The sequence below is a fragment of the Scyliorhinus torazame genome, chromosome 2 (assembly GCF_047496885.1).
Source record: "Scyliorhinus torazame isolate Kashiwa2021f chromosome 2, sScyTor2.1, whole genome shotgun sequence".
NCBI lineage: Eukaryota > Metazoa > Chordata > Chondrichthyes > Carcharhiniformes > Scyliorhinidae > Scyliorhinus > Scyliorhinus torazame.
In genome coordinates this window covers 14,718,290-14,736,066 of record NC_092708.1, presented here as the reverse complement: position 1 = coordinate 14,736,066, position 17,777 = coordinate 14,718,290, and the positions used below count along the sequence as shown (strand labels likewise).

Sequence of the window (17,777 nt, the reverse complement as noted above, 5' to 3'; positions counted from 1 at the left end):
CAAAGTTTCACACGTTCAAAATTTATTTCTTCAGATAAGGTGAGGGTTAGGTGGGGAATTCTGAAGTCGAGGGCTCAGGCACTGAATGCATGGCCACCAATGGTGGAGCGAAGGAAATGGAAGATGCGCAAGAAGCCAGAATAGGAGGAGCACAGACCTCGAAGAGTTATAGGGTCGAGTTGATTGCAGAGATGGGGAGGGGTGAGAACATGCGAGGGGTTGGAAACAAGGAAGGGAATTTTAAACAGGAGTCGTAGCCATCTCTGGTGCCATTTCATTTTTCATTTCATTCATGCTCGAATTCCTTACTGAACCGCGTAATGGGGTAGCCGGGACTGCAGGTCGAGAACCTCCACAGCTTAACCTCAGATCCAGGAAAATTGAACCTAAACTCTGGAACACAATGTTGGGACAGGTTTGATTCTGCCAGACTGCAGGAAGCCTCATCTTGCTGTGTGCTTTAGTGGGCAGCACGTTGGCACAGTGGTTAGTACTGCTGCCGCACAGCTCCAGGGACCCGGGTTCAATTCCAGCCTTGGGTGACTGCGTGGAGTCTGCATGTTCTCCCCGTGTCTGTGTGGGTTTCCTCCGGGTGCTCCGGTTTCCTCCCACAGTCTAAAGATGTGCAGGTTAGGTGATTTGGCCATGATAAATTGCTTCTTAGTGTCCAATCGGATAGGTCGGGTTACGGGGATAGGATGGATGTGTGGGCTTAAGTAGGGTGCTCTTTCCAAGGGCCAGGTTGGGATGGCTTTAGTTGGATTAGCAGAGAGCAGGATAGACATTAGTTGGGATGGCAGAGGACAGCAGTGGGATGGGCATTGGTTGGGATGGCAGGGGGCAGCAAGAAAGACATTGATTGGGATGGCAGAGGACAGCACGATGGGCATTGGTTGGGAATGCAGAGAGAGCGAATTGGGCATTGGTAGGAATGGCAGAGGGCAGCAGGATGGGCATTGGTTGGGATGGCAGAGGGCAGCAGGGTGAGCATTGGTTGGGATGGCAGAGAGAGCAGGATGGGCATTGGTTGGGATGGCAGAGAGCAGGATGGGCATTGGTAAGAATGGCAAAGAGAGCGAATTGGGCATTGGTAGGAATGGCAGAGGGCAGCAGGGTGGGCATTGGTTGGGAATGCAGAGGGCAGCAGAATGGGCATTGGTTTGGATGGCAGGGTGGGCATTGGTTGGGATGGCAGAGGGCAGCAGGATGGGCATTGGTTTGGATGGCAGGGTGGGCATTGGTTGGGATGGCAGAGGGCAGCAGGATGGGCATTGGTAAATCAGGTTGTTTGGCTGCAGCTGCAGTAGCCTCATTGGCATGCTGGGTGGCTATAAATTCTTAAACCCCAGGGGCTGCATTCTCTGCTGGCGGAATGTTCTGGTGGGGCTGGTTTAGCACAGTGGGCTAAACAGCTGGCTTGTAATGCAGAACGAGGCCAGCAGCGCGGGTTCAATTCCCATTCCAGCCTCCCCGAACAGGCGCCTGATAGAGGCGACTAGGGGCTTTTCACTCAGTGTGGCAATAAGCGATTGTGATTATTATTGTTTTCCGTTGCGTGGGCGGCGCTCCCACACCCCCAGGTTTGCCGGCCGTGTGGGGTGGCCACAATGGGAAACCCCATTGGCAGGTGGCGGGAACGGAGAAGGGCGCGGCACCCAGGAACCCGCGCCCGGGCGAGGGCGCGGCACCCAGGAACCCGCGCCCGGGCAAGCCGGGGAGTCCTGCCCAAGGGGGAAGGAAAGAGAGAGGGAGGGGCAGCAACATCGATTGAGGAGAACATTACAGAGCTGGAGAGAATGTCCCACAGGGGCCAAGGCTAGAATCTCCTTGGTTGGAGCCAAGGAGTAATTGTGTGATTTGTAGTCTGCAGGCCACCAGAGAGGCAAAGTTCATAGTGTAATGCGAGTGGAGGACTTCATCTGTATATTGCCGGGGACATTAGTATTGTAAAAGGCAGGGAGGGGCATGTGTTTCTCTTCTTGATTCATATATTTTTGGTCCAATGAGGATGGAATGGCCGATATATTTCCCAATCAGGGCGGTGAGCGACTCGGAGGGGAACCCCCACGTGGTGGGGTTCCCAGGTATCTGCTGCTCTTGTCCTTCTAGATGGTCGTGGTCGTGGGTTTGGAAGGTGCTGCCTAAGGAGCCTTGGTGAGTTGCTGCAGTGCATCTTGTAGATGGTACACACGGCTGCTACTGTGCGTCGGTGGTGGAGGGAGTGAATGTTTGTGGAAGGGGGAGCAATCAAGCGGGGCTGCTTTGTCCTGGATGGTGTCGAGCTTCTCGAGTGTTGTTGGAGCTGCATCAGTAAACATCCTGATTTCTGACCTTATGATGGGGCTAAGGCTCCTTGATCCCATATTAAGGCAAATGCTGCCTTGATGTCGAGGGCAGTCCCTCTCACCTCACCTCTGGCATTCAGCTCTTTTGTCCCTGTTTGAACCAAGGCTGTAATGAGGTCAGGAGCTGAGTGACCCTGGCGGAACCCAAACTGAGCGTCAGTGAGTAGTTTATAGAGTAAGTGCCGTTTGATAGCACTGTCGATGACCCCTTCCATCACTTTGCTGATGATGGCGAGTAGACTGATGGGGCGGTAATTGGCCAGAATTGGTCTTGTTTCTTGAGTGAATGGCACACCTGGGCAATTTTCCACATTGCCGGGTAGATGCCAGTGTTGTAGCTGTACTGGAACAGCTTGACTAGGGGTACGGTCAGTTCTGGAGCACAAGTCTTCAGTACTATTGCCGGGATATTGTCAGGGCCCATGGTCTTTGTAATATCCAGTACCTTCAGCCTATTCTCGATATCACGTGGAGTGATCTGAAGACTGGCATCTGTGACGTTGGGGATCTCTGGAGGAGGCTATTGACACTCCAGGGTTCAAATCCCGCAGGATAAGGTTGGAGCTTGATAAGTCAGGAAGAAAGGGAATTGACTATTTGTGAAGTGTGTTATGTGGAATGCTGCTGAAGCTAAGGGTGTAACTAAGCGAGGGACAGCCAAACTACTGAGTGAAGCAATGAGAAGACAGGTATGTTGGGAGTGATCTGAGCGAGTGTGCTAGACCTGAGCCTGGTCACTTATTCCGTCCCCTGGAATGTCAGTGACGGTCCAGGAACTGCATGTTTATGGGATTCTCCGGAATCATAATAATCCTGGTCCTTGCGGGAATCTCCTCTGTTCCAGAATCCAGCTTCAGTTGGAAATGTTTCAGCAACTGTAATCAGAAAGAGATTTAAAATGGTGAAAACAAATGTATTGTGTGGACGTGACACCATAGAGCTGCTCTGATTAACACTGGTGCTCACTCTGGCTGACAACATTGTTCACTCTGGCTAAACCCAGTGCTCACTCTGGCTAAAGTCAGTGCTCACTCTGGCTAAACCCAGTGCTCACTCTGGCTAAAGTCAGTGCTCACTCTGGCTAAACCCAGTGCTCACTCTGGCTAAAGTCAGTGCTCACTCTGGCTAAAGTCAGTGCTCACTCTGGCTAAACCCAGTGCTCACTCTGGCTAAACCCAGTGCTCACTCTGGCTAAAGTCAGTGCTCACTCTGGCTAACAGCATTGTCCACTCTGTGTAAAGCCAGTGCTCACTCTGTGTAAAGCTTGATGACCCCTTCCATCACTTTGCTGATGATGGCGAGTAGACTGATGGGGCGGTAATTGGCCAGAATTGGTCTTGTTTCTTGAGTAAATGACACACCTGGGCAATTTTCCACATTGCCGGGTAAATGCCAGTGCTCTCTCTGGCTAACAGCATTATTCACTCTGTCTGACACCGGTGCTCACTCTGGCTAAAACCAGTGCTCACTCTGGCTAAAACCAGTGCTCACTCTGGCTAAAAGCAGTGCCCACTCTGTCTAACGCCAGTGCTCACTCTGGCTAACAGCATTATTCACTCTGTCTGACACCGGTGCTCACTCTGGCTAAAACCAGTGCTCACTCTGGCTAAAACAGTGCTCACTCTGGCTAAAGCCAGTCCTCACTCTGTCTAACGCCAGTGCTCACTCTGGCTAACAGCATTATTCACTCTGTCTGACACCGGTGCTCACTCTGGCTAAAACCAGTGCTCAGTCTGGCTAAAACCAGTGCTCACTCTGGCTAAAGCCAGTCCTCACTCTGTCTAACGCCAGTGCTCCCTCTGGCTAACAGCATTGTTCACTCTGTCTGACGCCAGTGCTCTCTCTGGCTAACAGCATTATTCACTCTGTCTGACACCGGTGCTCACTCTGGCTAAAACCAGTGCTCACTCTGGCAAAAACCAGTGCTCACTCTGGCTAAAACCAGTGCCCACTCTGTCTAACGCCAGTGCTCACTCTGGCGAACAGCATTATTCACTCTGCCTGACACCGGTGCTCACTCTGGCTAAAACCAGTGCTCACTCTGGCTAAAACCAGTGCTCACTCTGGCTAAAACCAGTGCCCACTCTGTCTAACGCCAGTGCTCACTCTGGCTAACAGCATTATTCACTCTGTCTGACACCGGTGCTCACTCTGGCTAAAACCAGTGCTCACTCTGTCTAACGCCAGTGCGCCCTCTGGCTAACAGCATTGTTCACTCTGTCTGACGCCAGTGCTCACTCTGGCTAAAACCAGTTCTCACTCTGTCTAACGCCAGTGCTCACTGTGGCTAACAGCGTGCTTGCTCTGGCTAACAGCATTATTCACTCCGTCTGACGCCAGTGCTCTCTCTGGCTAACAGCATTATTCACTCTGTCTGACGCCAGTGCTCTCTCTGGCTAACAGCATTATTCACTTTGTCTGACGCCAATGCTCTCTCTGGCTAACAGCATTATTCACTCTGTCTAACGCCAGTGCTCTCTCTGGCTAACAGCATTATTCACCCTGTATAATGCCAGTGCTCTCTCTGGCTAACAGCATTATTCACCCTGTCTGACGCCAGTGCTCTCTCAGGCTAACAGCATTATTCACCCTGTCTAACGCTAGTGCTCTCTCTGGCTAACAGCATTATTCACCCTGTCTGACGCCAGTGCTCACTCTGGCTAACAGCATTATTCACCCTGTCTGATGCCAGTGCTCTCTCTGGCTAACAGCATTATTCACCCTGTCTGACGCCAGTGCTCTCTCTGGCTAACAGCATTATTCATCCTGTCTGACGCCAGTGCTCTCTCTGGCTAACAGCATTATTCACTCTGTCTAACGCCAGTGCTCTCTCTGGCTAACAGCATTGTTCACTCTGTCTAATGCCAGTCCTCACTCTGGCTAACAGCATTATTCACTCTGTCTAACGCCAGTGCTCTCTCTGGCTAACAGCATTATTCACTCTGTGTGACGCCAGTGCTCTCTCTGGCTAACAGCATTATTCACCCTGTCTGACGCCAGTGCTCTCTCTGGCTAACAGCATTATTCACTCTGTCTAACGCAAGTGCTCTCTCTGGCTAACAGCATTATTCACTCTGTCTGACGCCAGTTCTCTCTCTGGCTAACAGCATTATTCACCCTGTCTGACGCCAGTGCTCTCTCTGGCTAACAGCATTATTCACTCTGTCTAATGCAGTGCTCTCTCTGGCTAACAGCATTATTCACTCTGTCTGACGCCAGTGCTCTCTCTGGCTAACAGCATTATTCACCCTGTCTGACGCCAGTGCTCACTCTGGCTAACAGCATTATTCACCCTGTCTAACGCCAGTGCTCACTCTGGCTAACAGCATTATTCACCCTCCTGACGCCAGTGCTCTCTCTGGCTAGCAGCATTATTCACCCTGTCTAACGCCAGTGCTCACTCTGGCTAAAACCAGTCCTCACTCTGGCTCAAACCAGTCCTCACTCTGGCTAAAACCAGTCCTCACTCTGGCTAACAGCATTGTTCAATCTGGCTGATGCCAGTGCTCTCTCTGGCTAACAGCATTATTCACTCTGTCTAACGCCAGTGCTCACTCTGGCTAAAACCAGTCCTCACTCTGGCTTAAACCAGTCCTCACTCTGGCTAAAACCAGTCCTCACTCTGGCTAAAACCAGTCCACACTCTGGCTAACAGCATTGTTCAATCTGGCTGATGCCAGTGCTCTCTCTGGCTAACAGCATTATTCACCCTGTCTGACGCCAGTGCTCACTCTGGCTAACAGCATTATTCACCCTGTCTGATGCCAGTGCTCTCTCTGGCTAACAGCATTATTCACCCTGTCTGACGCCAGTGCTCTCTCTGGCTAACAGCATTATTCACCCTGTCTGACGCCAGTGCTCTCTCTGGCTAACAGTATTATTCACTCTGTCTAACGCCAGTGCTCTCTCTGGCTAACAGCATTATTCACTCTGTCTAATGCCAGTCCTCACTCTGGCTAACAGCATTATTCACTCTGTCTAACGCCAGTGCTCTCTCTGGCTAACAGCATTATTCACTCTGTGTGACGCCAGTGCTCTCTCTGGCTAACAGCATTATTCACCCTGTCTGACGCCAGTGCTCTCTCTGGCTAACAGCATTATTCACTCTGTCTAACGCCAGTGCTCTCTCTGGCTAACAGCATTATTCACCCTGTCTGACGCCAGTTCTCTCTCTGGCTAACAGCATTATTCACCCTGTCTGACGCCAGTGCTCTCCCTGGCTAACAGCATTATTCACTCTGTCTAATGCAGTGCTCTCTCTGGCTAACAGCATTATTCACTCTGTCTGACGCCAGTGCTCTCTCTGGCTAACAGCATTATTCACCCTATCTGACGCCAGTGCTCACTCTGGCTAACAGCATTATTCACCCTGTCTAACGCCAGTGCTCACTCTGGCTAAAACCAGTCCTCACTCTGGCTAAAACCAGTCCTCACTCTGGCTAAAACCAGTCCTCACTCTGGCTAACAGCATTGTTCAATCTGGCTGATGCCAGTGCTCTCTCTGGCTAACAGCATTATTCACTCTGTCTAACGCCAGTGCTCACTCTGGCTAAAACCAGTCCTCAATCTGGCTTAAACCAGTCCTCACTCTGGCTAAAACCAGTCCTCACTCTGGCTAAAACCAGTCCACACTCTGGCTAACAGCATTGTTCAATCTGGCTGATGCCAGTGCTCTCTCTGGCTAACAGCATTATTCACCCTGTCTGACGCCAGTGCTCACTCTGGCTAACAGCATTATTCACCCTGTCTGATGCCAGTGCTCTCTCTGGCTAACAGCATTATTCACCCTGTCTGACGCCAGTGCTCTCTCTGGCTAACAGCATTATTCACCCTGTCTGACGCCAGTGCTCTCTCTGGCTAACAGCATTATTCACTCTGTCTAACGCCAGTGCTCTCTCTGGCTAACAGCATTATTCACTCTGTCTAATGCCAGTCCTCACTCTGGCTAACAGCATTATTCACTCTGTCTAACGCCAGTGCTCTCTCTGGCTAACAGCATTATTCACTCTGTGTGACGCCAGTGCTCTCTCTGGCTAACAGCATTATTCACCCTGTCTGACGCCAGTGCTCTCTCTGGCTAACAGCATTATTCACTCTGTCTAACGCCAGTGCTCTCTCTGGCTAACAGCATTATTCACCCTGTCTGACGCCAGTTCTCTCTCTGGCTAACAGCATTATTCACCCTGTCTGACGCCAGTGCTCTCCCTGGCTAACAGCATTATTCACTCTGTCTAATGCAGTGCTCTCTCTGGCTAACAGCATTATTCACTCTGTCTGACGCCAGTGCTCTCTCTGGCTAACAGCATTATTCACCCTATCTGACGCCAGTGCTCACTCTGGCTAACAGCATTATTCACCCTGTCTAACGCCAGTGCTCACTCTGGCTAAAACCAGTCCTCACTCTGGCTAAAACCAGTCCTCACTCTGGCTAAAACCAGTCCTCACTCTGGCTAACAGCATTGTTCAATCTGGCTGATGCCAGTGCTCTCTCTGGCTAACAGCATTATTCACTCTGTCTGACAACGGTGCTCACTCTGGCTAAAACCAGTGCTCACTCTGGCTAAAACCAGTGCTCACTCTGGCTAAAACCAGTGCCCACTCTGTCTAACGCCAGTGCTCACTCTGGCTAACAGCATTATTCACTCTGTCTGACACCGGTGCTCACTCTGGCTAAAACCAGTGCTCACTCTGGCTAAAACAGTGCTCACTCTGGCTAAAGCCAGTCCTCACTCTGTCTAACGCCAGTGCTCCCTCTGGCTAACAGCATTGTTCACTCTGTCTGACGCCAGTGCTCTCTCTGGCTAACAGCATTATTCACTCTGTCTGACACCGGTGCTCACTCTGGCTAAAACCAGTGCTCACTCTGGCTAAAACCAGTGCTCACTCTGGCTAAAACCAGTGCCCACTCTGTCTAACGCCAGTGCTCACTCTGGCTAACAGCATTATTCACTCTGTCTGACACCGGTGCTCACTCTGGCTAAAACCAGTGCTCACTCTGGCTAAAACCAGTGCTCACTCTGGCTAAAGCCAGTCCTCACTCTGTCTAATGCCAGTGCTCCCTCTGGCTAACAGCATTGTTCACTCTGTCTGACGCCAGTGCTCTCTCTGGCTAACAGCATTATTCACTCTGTCTGACACCGGTGCTCACTCTGGCTAAAACCAGTGCTCACTCTGGCAAAAACCAGTGCTCACTCTGGCTAAAACCAGTGCCCACTCTGTCTAACGCCAGTGCTCACTCTGGCGAACAGCATTATTCACTCTGTCTGACACCGGTGCTCACTCTGGCTAAAACCAGTACTCACTCTGGCTAAAACCAGTGCTCACTCTGGCTAAAACCAGTGCCCACTCTGTCTAACGCCAGTGCTCACTCTGGCTAACAGCATTATTCACTCTGTCTGACACCGGTGCTCACTCTGGCTAAAACCAGTGCTCACTCTGTCTAACGCCAGTGCTCCCTCTGGCTAACAGCATTGTTCACTCTGTCTGACGCCAGTGCTCACTCTGGCTAAAACCAGTTCTCACTCTGTCTAACGCCAGTGCTCACTGTGGCTAACAGCATTGTTCACTCTGTCTAACGCCAGTGCTCTCTCTGGCTAACAGCATTATTCACCCTGTCTGACGCCAGTGCTCTCTCTGGCTAACAGCATTATTCACTCTGTCTAATGCAGTGCTCTCTCTGGCTAACAGCATTATTCACTCTGTCTGACGCCAGTGCTCTCTCTGGCTAACAGCATTATTCACCCTGTCTGACGCCAGTGCTCACTCTGGCTAACAGCATTATTCACCCTGTCTAACGCCAGTGCTCACTCTGGCTAACAGCATTATTCACCCTGCCTGACGCCAGTGCTCTCTCTGGCTAGCAGCATTATTCACCCTGTCTAACGCCAGTGCTCACTCTGGCTAAAACCAGTCCTCACTCTGGCTAAAACCAGTCCTCACTCTGGCTAAAACCAGTCCTCACTCTGGCTAACAGCATTGTTCAATCTGGCTGATGCCAGTGCTCTCTCTGGCTAACAGCATTATTCACTCTGTCTAACGCCAGTGCTCACTCTGGCTAAAACCAGTCCTCACTCTGGCTTAAACCAGTCCTCACTCTGGTTAAAACCAGTCCTCACTCTGGCTAAAACCAGTCCACACTCTGGCTAACAGCATTGTTCAATCTGGCTGATGCCAGTGCTCTCTCTGGCTAACAGCATTATTCACCCTGTCTGACGCCAGTGCTCACTCTGGCTAACAGCATTATTCACCCTGTCTGATGCCAGTGCTCTCTCTGGCTAACAGCATTATTCACCCTGTCTGACGCCAGTGCTCTCTCTGGCTAACAGCATTATTCACCCTGTCTGACGCCAGTGCTCTCTCTGGCTAACAGCATTATTCACTCTGTCTAACGCCAGTGCTCTCTCTGGCTAACAGCATTATTCACTCTGTCTAATGCCAGTCCTCACTCTGGCTAACAGCATTATTCACTCTGTCTAACGCCAGTGCTCTCTCTGGCTAACAGCATTATTCACTCTGTGTGACGCCAGTGCTCTCTCTGGCTAACAGCATTATTCACCCTGTCTGACGCCAGTGCTCTCTCTGGCTAACAGCATTATTCACTCTGTCTAACGCCAGTGCTCTCTCTGGCTAACAGCATTATTCACCCTGTCTGACGCCAGTTCTCTCTCTGGCTAACAGCATTATTCACCCTGTCTGACGCCAGTGCTCTCCCTGGCTAACAGCATTATTCACTCTGTCTAATGCAGTGCTCTCTCTGGCTAACAGCATTATTCACTCTGTCTGACGCCAGTGCTCTCTCTGGCTAACAGCATTATTCACCCTATCTGACGCCAGTGCTCACTCTGGCTAACAGCATTATTCACCCTGTCTAACGCCAGTGCTCACTCTGGCTAAAACCAGTCCTCACTCTGGCTAAAACCAGTCCTCACTCTGGCTAAAACCAGTCCTCACTCTGGCTAACAGCATTGTTCAATCTGGCTGATGCCAGTGCTCTCTCTGGCTAACAGCATTATTCACTCTGTCTGACACCGGTGCTCACTCTGGCTAAAACCAGTGCTCACTCTGGCTAAAACCAGTGCTCACTCTGGCTAAAACCAGTGCCCACTCTGTCTAACGCCAGTGCTCACTCTGGCTAACAGCATTATTCACTCTGTCTGACACCGGTGCTCACTCTGGCTAAAACCAGTGCTCACTCTGGCTAAAACAGTGCTCACTCTGGCTAAAGCCAGTCCTCACTCTGTCTAACGCCAGTGCTCCCTCTGGCTAACAGCATTGTTCACTCTGTCTGACGCCAGTGCTCTCTCTGGCTAACAGCATTATTCACTCTGTCTGACACCGGTGCTCACTCTGGCTAAAACCAGTGCTCACTCTGGCTAAAACCAGTGCTCACTCTGGCTAAAACCAGTGCCCACTCTGTCTAACGCCAGTGCTCACTCTGGCTAACAGCATTATTCACTCTGTCTGACACCGGTGCTCACTCTGGCTAAAACCAGTGCTCACTCTGGCTAAAACCAGTGCTCACTCTGGCTAAAGCCAGTCCTCACTCTGTCTAACGCCAGTGCTCCCTCTGGCTAACAGCATTGTTCACTCTGTCTGACGCCAGTGCTCTCTCTGGCTAACAGCATTATTCACTCTGTCTGACACCGGTGCTCACTCTGGCTAAAACCAGTGCTCACTCTGGCAAAAACCAGTGCTCACTCTGGCTAAAACCAGTGCCCACTCTGTCTAACGCCAGTGCTCACTCAGGCGAACAGCATTATTCACTCTGTCTGACACCGGTGCTCACTCTGGCTAAAACCAGTACTCACTCTGGCTAAAACCAGTGCTCACTCTGGCTAAAACCAGTGCCCACTCTGTCTAACGCCAGTGCTCACTCTGGCTAACAGCATTATTCACTCTGTCTGACACCGGTGCTCACTCTGGCTAAAACCAGTGCTCACTCTGTCTAACGCCAGTGCTCCCTCTGGCTAACAGCATTGTTCACTCTGTCTGACGCCAGTGCTCACTCTGGCTAAAACCAGTTCTCACTCTGTCTAACGCCAGTGCTCACTGTGGCTAACAGCATTGTTCACTCTGTCTAACGCCAGTGCTCTCTCTGGCTAACAGCATTATTCACTCTGTCTAACGCCAGTGCTCACTCTGGCTAACAGCATTATTCACTCTGTCTAACGCCAGTGCTCTCTCTGGCTAACAGCATTGTTCACTCTGTCTAATGCCAGTCCTCACTCTGGCTAACAGCATTATTCACTCTGTCTAACGCCAGTGCTCTCTCTGGCTAACAGCATTATTCACTCTGTGTGACGCCAGTGCTCTCTCTGGCTAACAGCATTATTCACCCTGTCTGACGCCAGTGCTCTCTCTGGCTAACAGCATTATTCACTCTGTCTAACGCAAGTGCTCTCTCTGGCTAACAGCATTATTCACTCTGTCTGACGCATGTTCTCTCTCTGGCTAACAGCATTATTCACCCTGTCTGACGCCAGTGCTCTCTCTGGCTAACAGCATTATTCACTCTGTCTAATGCAGTGCTCTCTCTGGCTAACAGCATTATTCACTCTGTCTGACGCCAGTGCTCTCTCTGGCTAACAGCATTATTCACCCTGTCTAACGCCAGTGCTCACTCTGGCTAACAGCATTATTCACCCTCCTGACGCCAGTGCTCTCTCTGGCTAGCAGCATTATTCACCCTGTCTAACGCCAGTGCTCACTCTGGCTAAAACCAGTCCTCACTCTGGCTAAAACCAGTCCTCACTCTGGCTAAAACTAGTCCTCACTCTGGCTAACAGCATTGTTCAATCTGGCTGATGCCAGTGCTCTCTCTGGCTAACAGCATTATTCACTCTGTCTAACGCCAGTGCTCACTCTGGCTAAAACCAGTCCTCACTCTGGCTTAAACCAGTCCTCACTCTGGCTAAAACCAGTCCTCACTCTGGCTAAAACCAGTCCACACTCTGGCTAACAGCATTGTTCAATCTGGCTGATGCCAGTGCTCTCTCTGGCTAACAGCATTATTCACCCTGTCTGACGCCAGTGCTCACTCTGGCTAACAGCATTATTCACCCTGTCTGATGCCAGTGCTCTCTCTGGCTAACAGCATTATTCACCCTGTCTGACGCCAGTGCTCTCTCTGGCTAACAGCATTATTCACCCTGTCTGACGCCAGTGCTCTCTCTGGCTAACAGCATTATTCACTCTGTCTAACGCCAGTGCTCTCTCTGGCTAACAGCATTATTCACTCTGTCTAATGCCAGTCCTCACTCTGGCTAACAGCATTATTCACTCTGTCTAACGCCAGTGCTCTCTCTGGCTAACAGCATTATTCACTCTGTGTGACGCCAGTGCTCTCTCTGGCTAACAGCATTATTCACCCTGTCTGACGCCAGTGCTCTCTCTGGCTAACAGCATTATTCACTCTGTCTAACGCCAGTGCTCTCTCTGGCTAACAGCATTATTCACCCTGTCTGACGCCAGTTCTCTCTCTGGCTAACAGCATTATTCACCCTGTCTGACGCCAGTGCTCTCCCTGGCTAACAGCATTATTCACTCTGTCTAATGCAGTGCTCTCTCTGGCTAACAGCATTATTCACTCTGTCTGACGCCAGTGCTCTCTCTGGCTAACAGCATTATTCACCCTATCTGACGCCAGTGCTCACTCTGGCTAACAGCATTATTCACCCTGTCTAACGCCAGTGCTCACTCTGGCTAAAACCAGTCCTCACTCTGGCTAAAACCAGTCCTCACTCTGGCTAAAACCAGTCCTCACTCTGGCTAACAGCATTGTTCAATCTGGCTGATGCCAGTGCTCTCTCTGGCTAACAGCATTATTCACTCTGTCTGACACCGGTGCTCACTCTGGCTAAAACCAGTGCTCACTCTGGCTAAAACCAGTGCTCACTCTGGCTAAAACCAGTGCCCACTCTGTCTAACGCCAGTGCTCACTCTGGCTAACAGCATTATTCACTCTGTCTGACACCGGTGCTCACTCTGGCTAAAACCAGTGCTCACTCTGGCTAAAACAGTGCTCACTCTGGCTAAAGCCAGTCCTCACTCTGTCTAACGCCAGTGCTCCCTCTGGCTAACAGCATTGTTCACTCTGTCTGACGCCAGTGCTCTCTCTGGCTAACAGCATTATTCACTCTGTCTGACACCGGTGCTCACTCTGGCTAAAACCAGTGCTCACTCTGGCTAAAACCAGTGCTCACTCTGGCTAAAACCAGTGCCCACTCTGTCTAACGCCAGTGCTCACTCTGGCTAACAGCATTATTCACTCTGTCTGACACCGGTGCTCACTCTGGCTAAAACCAGTGCTCACTCTGGCTAAAACCAGTGCTCACTCTGGCTAAAGCCAGTCCTCACTCTGTCTAACGCCAGTGCTCCCTCTGGCTAACAGCATTGTTCACTCTGTCTGACGCCAGTGCTCTCTCTGGCTAACAGCATTATTCACTCTGTCTGACACCGGTGCTCACTCTGGCTAAAACCAGTGCTCACTCTGGCAAAAACCAGTGCTCACTCTGGCTAAAACCAGTGCCCACTCTGTCTAACGCCAGTGCTCACTCTGGCGAACAGCATTATTCACTCTGTCTGACACCGGTGCTCACTCTGGCTAAAACCAGTACTCACTCTGGCTAAAACCAGTGCTCACTCTGGCTAAAACCAGTGCCCACTCTGTCTAACGCCAGTGCTCACTCTGGCTAACAGCATTATTCACTCTGTCTGACACCGGTGCTCACTCTGGCTAAAACCAGTGCTCACTCTGTCTAACGCCAGTGCTCCCTCTGGCTAACAGCATTGTTCACTCTGTCTGACGCCAGTGCTCACTCTGGCTAAAACCAGTTCTCACTCTGTCTAACGCCAGTGCTCACTGTGGCTAACAGCATTGTTCACTCTGTCTAACGCCAGTGCTCTCTCTGGCTAACAGCATTATTCACTCTGTCTAACGCCAGTGCTCACTCTGGCTAACAGCATTATTCACTCTGTCTAACGCCAGTGCTCTCTCTGGCTAACAGCATTGTTCACTCTGTCTAATGCCAGTCCTCACTCTGGCTAACAGCATTATTCACTCTGTCTAACGCCAGTGCTCTCTCTGGCTAACAGCATTATTCACTCTGTGTGACGCCAGTGCTCTCTCTGGCTAACAGCATTATTCACCCTGTCTGACGCCAGTGCTCTCTCTGGCTAACAGCATTATTCACTCTGTCTAACGCAAGTGCTCTCTCTGGCTAACAGCATTATTCACTCTGTCTGACGCATGTTCTCTCTCTGGCTAACAGCATTATTCACCCTGTCTGACGCCAGTGCTCTCTCTGGCTAACAGCATTATTCACTCTGTCTAATGCAGTGCTCTCTCTGGCTAACAGCATTATTCACTCTGTCTGACGCCAGTGCTCTCTCTGGCTAACAGCATTATTCACCCTGTCTAACGCCAGTGCTCACTCTGGCTAACAGCATTATTCACCCTCCTGACGCCAGTGCTCTCTCTGGCTAGCAGCATTATTCACCCTGTCTAACGCCAGTGCTCACTCTGGCTAAAACCAGTCCTCACTCTGGCTAAAACCAGTCCTCACTCTGGCTAAAACTAGTCCTCACTCTGGCTAACAGCATTGTTCAATCTGGCTGATGCCAGTGCTCTCTCTGGCTAACAGCATTATTCACTCTGTCTAACGCCAGTGCTCACTCTGGCTAAAACCAGTCCTCACTCTGGCTTAAACCAGTCCTCACTCTGGCTAAAACCAGTCCTCACTCTGGCTAAAACCAGTCCACACTCTGGCTAACAGCATTGTTCAATCTGGCTGATGCCAGTGCTCTCTCTGGCTAACAGCATTATTCACCCTGTCTGACGCCAGTGCTCACTCTGGCTAACAGCATTATTCACCCTGTCTGATGCCAGTGCTCTCTCTGGCTAACAGCATTATTCACCCTGTCTGACGCCAGTGCTCTCTCTGGCTAACAGCATTATTCACCCTGTCTGACGCCAGTGCTCTCTCTGGCTAACAGCATTATTCACTCTGTCTAACGCCAGTGCTCTCTCTGGCTAACAGCATTATTCACTCTGTCTAATGCCAGTCCTCACTCTGGCTAACAGCATTATTCACTCTGTCTAACGCCAGTGCTCTCTCTGGCTAACAGCATTATTCACTCTGTGTGACGCCAGTGCTCTCTCTGGCTAACAGCATTATTCACCCTGTCTGACGCCAGTGCTCTCTCTGGCTAACAGCATTATTCACTCTGTCTAACGCCAGTGCTCTCTCTGGCTAACAGCATTATTCACCCTGTCTGACGCCAGTTCTCTCTCTGGCTAACAGCATTATTCACCCTGTCTGACGCCAGTGCTCTCCCTGGCTAACAGCATTATTCACTCTGTCTAATGCAGTGCTCTCTCTGGCTAACAGCATTATTCACTCTGTCTGACGCCAGTGCTCTCTCTGGCTAACAGCATTATTCACCCTATCTGACGCCAGTGCTCACTCTGGCTAACAGCATTATTCACCCTGTCTAACGCCAGTGCTCACTCTGGCTAAAACCAGTCCTCACTCTGGCTAAAACCAGTCCTCACTCTGGCTAAAACCAGTCCTCACTCTGGCTAACAGCATTGTTCAATCTGGCTGATGCCAGTGCTCTCTCTGGCTAACAGCATTATTCACTCTGTCTGACACCGGTGCTCACTCTGGCTAAAACCAGTGCTCACTCTGGCTAAAACCAGTGCTCACTCTGGCTAAAACCAGTGCCCACTCTGTCTAACGCCAGTGCTCACTCTGGCTAACAGCATTATTCACTCTGTCTGACACCGGTGCTCACTCTGGCTAAAACCAGTGCTCACTCTGGCTAAAACAGTGCTCACTCTGGCTAAAGCCAGTCCTCACTCTGTCTAACGCCAGTGCTCCCTCTGGCTAACAGCATTGTTCACTCTGTCTGACGCCAGTGCTCTCTCTGGCTAACAGCATTATTCACTCTGTCTGACACCGGTGCTCACTCTGGCTAAAACCAGTGCTCACTCTGGCTAAAACCAGTGCTCACTCTGGCTAAAACCAGTGCCCACTCTGTCTAACGCCAGTGCTCACTCTGGCTAACAGCATTATTCACTCTGTCTGACACCGGTGCTCACTCTGGCTAAAACCAGTGCTCACTCTGGCTAAAACCAGTGCTCACTCTGGCTAAAGCCAGTCCTCACTCTGTCTAACGCCAGTGCTCCCTCTGGCTAACAGCATTGTTCACTCTGTCTGACGCCAGTGCTCTCTCTGGCTAACAGCATTATTCACTCTGTCTGACACCGGTGCTCACTCTGGCTAAAACCAGTGCTCACTCTGGCAAAAACCAGTGCTCACTCTGGCTAAAACCAGTGCCCACTCTGTCTAACGCCAGTGCTCACTCTGGCGAACAGCATTATTCACTCTGTCTGACACCGGTGCTCACTCTGGCTAAAACCAGTACTCACTCTGGCTAAAACCAGTGCTCACTCTGGCTAAAACCAGTGCCCACTCTGTCTAACGCCAGTGCTCACTCTGGCTAACAGCATTATTCACTCTGTCTGACACCGGTGCTCACTCTGGCTAAAACCAGTGCTCACTCTGTCTAACGCCAGTGCTCCCTCTGGCTAACAGCATTGTTCACTCTGTCTGACGCCAGTGCTCACTCTGGCTAAAACCAGTTCTCACTCTGTCTAACGCCAGTGCTCACTGTGGCTAACAGCATTGTTCACTCTGTCTAACGCCAGTGCTCTCTCTGGCTAACAGCATTATTCACCCTGTCTGACGCCAGTGCTCTCTCTGGCTAACAGCATTATTCACTCTGTCTAATGCAGTGCTCTCTCTGGCTAACAGCATTATTCACTCTGTCTGACGCCAGTGCTCTCTCTGGCTAACAGCATTATTCACCCTGTCTGACGCCACTGCTCACTCTGGCTAACAGCATTATTCACCCTGTCTAACGCCAGTGCTCACTCTGGCTAACAACATTATTCACCCTGCCTGACGCCAGTGCTCTCTCTGGCTAGCAGCATTATTCACCCTGTCTAACGCCAGTGCTCACTCTGGCTAAAACCAGTCCTCACTCTGGCTAAAACCAGTCCTCACTCTGGCTAAAACCAGTCCTCACTCTGGCTAACAGCATTGTTCAATCTGGCTGATGCCAGTGCTCTCTCTGGCTAACAGCATTATTCACTCTGTCTAACGCCAGTGCTCACTCTGGCTAAAACCAGTGCTCACTCTGGCTTAAACCAGTCCTCACTCTGGTTAAAACCAGTCCTCACTCTGGCTAAAACCAGTCCACACTCTGGCTAACAGCATTGTTCAATCTGGCTGATGCCAGTGCTCTCTCTGGCTAACAGCATTATTCACCCTGTCTGACGCCAGTGCTCACTCTGGCTAACAGCATTATTCACCCTGTCTGATGCCAGTGCTCTCTCTGGCTAACAGCATTATTCACCCTGTCTGACGC

General features: G+C 50.8%; 1 protein-coding gene across 1 annotated transcript in view; it reads right to left on the bottom strand.

The window, feature by feature from the left end:
* LOC140386305 (sterol 26-hydroxylase, mitochondrial-like) overlaps window positions 1-17,777 on the bottom strand; it is a 134,819-nt gene continuing 117,042 nt past the window's right edge. Inside the window, exon 9 of the mRNA XM_072468686.1 lies at window positions 1-3,220. Coding sequence (XP_072324787.1) covers window positions 3,104-3,220 — 117 coding nt within the window. The 3' untranslated portion in view covers window positions 1-3,103. The remainder of the gene's footprint in view (window positions 3,221-17,777) is intronic.